Here is a 4906-nt window from a genome sequence, read left to right as displayed (position 1 = left end):
CCTGTTCCCTTCCCGGCACTTCCCCCAGACCCTGTTCCCTTCCCGGCTCCCCACCAGACCCTGTTTTGTAACCGGACAGTATAAATATCTCAGATGAAACCCTCGGTGGTACGGCCCCTAGGATGCACGCCTGGGGTCCGTCGCCGGCCGGCTCAAATAAACGCGCTCTCAATTAAAATCAATTGGGTGTGATGCTCTGATTTCTCTCGGGCGTCCAGTTCAGAAAAGTCTTGAAAGACTTCTCTAATTTTTTTTTTTTGGTGGTGGTGGTGGTGGTGGTGGGGTGTTCACCAATTATTTATAAAACGTTTACTGTATGTGAAGAACTATATTAGGCAAACAAAGACCCCAAAAATCCCTTCAAAAACCAGCAGTAAGTTTTTAAAAAGGAGGGGCCTTTAAGGTCATTTAGCCCAACCCCTACAGAGGTTAAGTCATTTGCCCAAGATCACAATATGCTGTGAGGGCTAGAGACAACTTTTCAACATAGGTTCCCTAAATAGCTTACATTTTATGGCAAGTAGGGAGGTAGTAAGGTAGGGAAAGCTAGCTATACTAAATATACCCAAATAAATAAATACAAGGTAATGTGAGGCAGGAAAAAGCATTAACATTGAGGGATTGCAGAAAGCTTCAAGGAGTACTAGTTTCTGAGTTGAGCTTTGAAGGAAGGTAAGTAATTGGAGAGAGAGTGTATTCCAGGCATCAGGACTGATTCTGCTCATGCATGGAGGTAGGAGATCAATCACTCAGTAAACTTTTATTAAAAGCTACTATGTGCCAAGTATTGTGCTAAGCATTGGATATTGGGATGGGCTTTCGAGCTCAGCCAAAGCCTAGTAGTTAAATCTGGCAAGAAAATAGAATGAATGAAGGGGAATGACAGAAAAATGGTTGGCAAGGTAGGTTGGAGCCAGACAAGTTTGTTTCTTACCCTAGACATGATAGGGAAGAATCACTGAAGGGAATGTAATGGTCAGACCTGAGTCAAACATTGCCTTTCTCTGTATCCCTAGCACTTGCTACCTACCTACCTACATACATACATACAGTATATATGCAGTATCAGCATATAGTCAGTACTTATATAGATATACGGTATCAGCATACAGTCAGTGCTTAATAAATGCTTGTTGATACTCGTCTTAGGAAGATTGGCTGCTATGTGGAAAATGGACATTGTCATTTGGGGGGACAGGAGGACCCCAAGCTCTATATCCAAGGCTTGATCCCTCCACCCCTTAATACCAGTTTCACAATGAACACACATAGAGAATAGCAAAGAAACCCATTTATCCAAACAGATACAAAATAGAAACCAGAGAAGGTCTACATAGGAGAATATATACCAGACGGGAGTATATATATCTATATGACAGTGTAAAAGCCCCGGAATTGGGAGCAAGGTAATTCAGCTTAACCAAGACAGGGGATCGTGGATCTCACTCCAGGGGAAACTCACCAGTCTCTAGAGTAGCAAGCAATAGAAGTAGGGAAGCCTGGAAGAACAAGCTGAAAAGATGAGTTGAGTAGTTTCATTTGGGCCATGTTCATTTATTTGGTTCATTGAGATGCCTATGTCCTGACACCCAGGTGGAGATCCAATCTCACTGCCACATAGCTGCCAGGGGCTTCCTGTTGCACTTCAAGAATAAAGTACAAATGCCTCAGAAGGACCTGAAAAGTCCAGTAAACTGATGTCCTGAAAAGGACAGTGATTCACCCAAGGTCACAAAGGTTGTAACAGAGGATCAAATGAGGAAATGTCTGTCTAGGCTGAATTCTCATCCTTCTTCTCATGAACTTTTAGTTCCCTTTAACATTCAGCTCAAACACTACCACCCACATGAGGCCTTCCCTGACCTGCCCCTCTCCTTCCAGTCCCCTCCACTCCTAAAATTAACTTATTCTTATCTTGTATATTCTTACGCAGGCGCCTGTTGTCTCTCTTGATACAAGGTAAGCTTCTTGAGATCAGGGACTGTTTCAGTTTTGTCTTTTATATTCCCAGTACCTATTTATAGGTATCCATATTATATGGATTGAATCTCTAGTTCATTTTGCTTTTTACACATATTTTGTGCATTTCTGTAGAAACATGTGTGATCATGGATTTTATTGTTGACTCATTCCTTAGATTTTGTCTCATGAATTTCTTCCAAGATCTGCAGCTAATGGACAAATGAAAATTCATTTATTAAGCAATGACTATGTGCCAGGCACTGTGCTAATCTATGGGGATGTAACTAAAAAGGAAAGACAGACCATATTCTCAAGGAGGAAAGATAATTACCACCTTTTTTCTTTCTTTTCTTTTCTCTTTTTTCTTTTCTTTCTCTGACTTTGACTGAATGATCTCATCTGAAGACCACCTTGAGGTTGACATCATCATTCTTGTGTGAACAAAGAACTGCCCTCACATCAGAGATGACTCCCTTATTACTGGACATACTTAGCATCCTCCTCCCAGTATTATTCTCTCCTCCTCCTCCTCCTCCTCCTCCCTCTACAATGAACCCATTCTTTCAATTCTTCTTCTTCTTCTGAAAGGAACACTCTATGCTTCCTGATAACCTGGAGGACGGAGATGCATTGCTCCAGGCTTTTTGCCTTTTCTTCTAGAAGGGACACCAGCTCATACTTTAACCATCAAAGGACAGTTCGGAGAGAGATGGCCGAGTACTGAAAAGAGCTGGGCTTGAAGGCAGGAGAATTCTGACACTTGCTTTGTGACCCTGAGCAGGTCTCTTACCCAAGTGTCTTCATCTATATAATGATGGCCTTCAAGGTCCCGACTTCTGGTTCAAAAATCTGTGGTCCTACATGAGAATTGGGCTCAGCACCATGGACAAGTCTCTACCGCCCCAATTTTCCAGGCAATATTAGGGATACCTATCTCACAAGCTTCTTGCATCACTGGAATCTAGACTCAGAGCTGGAAAGGACCTTGGAGGTTACTGAGTCCAACCCGTTCATTTTACAGAGGGGTAAACTGATGTCCTGAGAAGGGCAGTGATTCACCCAAGGTCACAAAGGTCATAACAGGATCAAATGAGGAAATGTCTGTAAAGTACCAATGCCATAGGATGTGGGTGAATGCTCTTCCCCCTCCCCCCAGATTATCTCTACTCATTCCTTCAGTAGCCATTGATCTGAAGCAGGCTGGTGGTGAGTTGGGCCCGGAGTCAGGAAGACCTGAGTTCAAATCTTCCCTCAGACTAGCTGCATGACCCTGGTGGAGTCATTTAACTTCTGTCTGCCTCAATTTCCTAACTGGAAAAGAGTGATAATAATTGAACCCATCTTCCAGGGTTTCATAAGGAATCAAATTTGATATATTTACAAAACACATTGTAAAGCACTTAGCACAGTGCCTGGCACAAAGTAGATGCTTTATAAATATTTGTTTCTTTCTTTCCTCTTCCGTATGTGTAATCTCATTTCTGTTTATCTGTGAACAGTCAGTTCTCTCAGGAGCAGAGAGAAGGCAGGGATGGTTATTGTCTCTTTTCCCTTGACCCTCATATGTAGTAAGCGCTTAGTAAATATCTGAGAGGCAGCCAAGTGAGTAATGAATAGAAGGTCTGGTTTGGAGGCAGGTTTATGTCCCGCCTGTGACCCTGGCCCATAACTGCCTTGACCAGCTCTTCAAGACTACAGGGTACAAAGACAGAATAACCCATTGGCATGACACTTTAAAGTTTGCAGATGTAAATGATTTCATTCACTCTCTCAACCACCCTACCTGGAACACCCACCATTCTAATTCGATTGATTGCTTTGTAGATAAGAAAACAGAGGCTTCCTGAGCCTAAGGAAGTGCCCAAGGTCACCCAGCTAACCAATCAACTGACAATCATTCCTGAAGGGTCTAAGTGCTAGAATATATAAACTGGGAATATAACCTAGGAGAATCTAATCCCTGTGAGAGGCTGCATTTGAGCCCTTTTCTAAGTAGGAGGCCCGTGAGCTATGACCTATACCACTGAGCCATGGGTGCTGGTAACTTGCATCATTGAAGGAAGTGTTCCACCCAGAGAGTTCCCCACAGTAACGAATTGACTGGGACGCTCCCCCCCCAACCCCAATAAAACAGCAACAAAAGCGAAGGGTTGTAAATAATAGTATATAGTATATAATAGTGGACATTCCAAAACCGTCTTAATGACATTTTAAGCTTTAAGCGGAGCACTCTATATAAAACACAGCCCAGACCCAGCCCTCAAGGAGCTAATATTCTATTATTTTTATTCCTGATCCCATGAAAAGCAGCAGCCTGGAGCAGGAGTCCCAGGCACTTCTGGGCTCTGTGCAAAAGTCACTTCGCCTCTGCCAGCCTGTTTCCTCATCTGTTAAGTGGGGATAAGAATAGTGCCTCCTTCCGAGTCGTTGTGAGGATCAAACGAGATCCTAGTTATAGAGCGCTTAGCACACAGTGCCTGGCACACACTAGGTGCTACATAAACATCAGCGCTATTAGTATTATTTTTACTTGATTATTTTTCCAGGAAACTCTTGAGACTCTACGGTGCGGAGGAGGTGTCCTAACCCCGGCTGGCTGGGTCACCGTCGGGGCGGGCACCAGCCAAGCAGCATTCGTTACGCTCCTACTATGTGCCTAGCTCAAGGTCAGTCCCGGTTCCCCGTGCACACTCCGAGATGCAGGGCTTTTCCTCCCCTGGGAGCTCTAACAGCTCCAACCCAGGTGGCAGCAGGCGCAGGAGGGGGAGGAGGGGGAGGAGGGGGAGGAGGGAGAGGAGGGAGAGGGCTGGCCACCCCCGGGTCCCACGTGGCCGCCCGCGCTCCCGGAGCCAGACGGGGCCACGCGGAGCGCTGGCGAGGGTGGGAGGGAGGCGGGGCTCGCGGGGGCGCGGATGGAGCGCGAGCCCGGCAGGGGGCAGCAGAG

General features: G+C 45.2%; 1 protein-coding gene across 3 annotated transcripts in view; it reads left to right on the top strand.

The window, feature by feature from the left end:
* The first annotated feature begins 1163 nt into the window (after positions 1-1163).
* The window catches only part of MPP6 (membrane palmitoylated protein 6), an 85792-nt gene continuing 82049 nt past the window's right edge, over positions 1164-4906 (top strand). For all 3 annotated transcript variants that reach the window (XM_027872065.1, XM_027872064.1, XM_027872062.1), the window contains exons 1-2: positions 1164-1959; positions 4509-4628. In XM_027872065.1, the coding sequence (XP_027727866.1) occupies positions 4613-4628 (16 nt within the window). In that variant the 5' untranslated portion in view covers positions 1164-1959; positions 4509-4612. The remainder of the gene's footprint in view (positions 1960-4508; positions 4629-4906) is intronic.

Source organism: Vombatus ursinus, unplaced genomic scaffold, assembly GCF_900497805.2.
Source record: "Vombatus ursinus unplaced genomic scaffold, bare-nosed wombat genome assembly UNPS02014799.1, whole genome shotgun sequence".
Classification (NCBI taxonomy): Eukaryota; Metazoa; Chordata; class Mammalia; order Diprotodontia; family Vombatidae; genus Vombatus; species Vombatus ursinus.
This window is presented reverse-complemented; position numbering and strand designations above follow the sequence as displayed.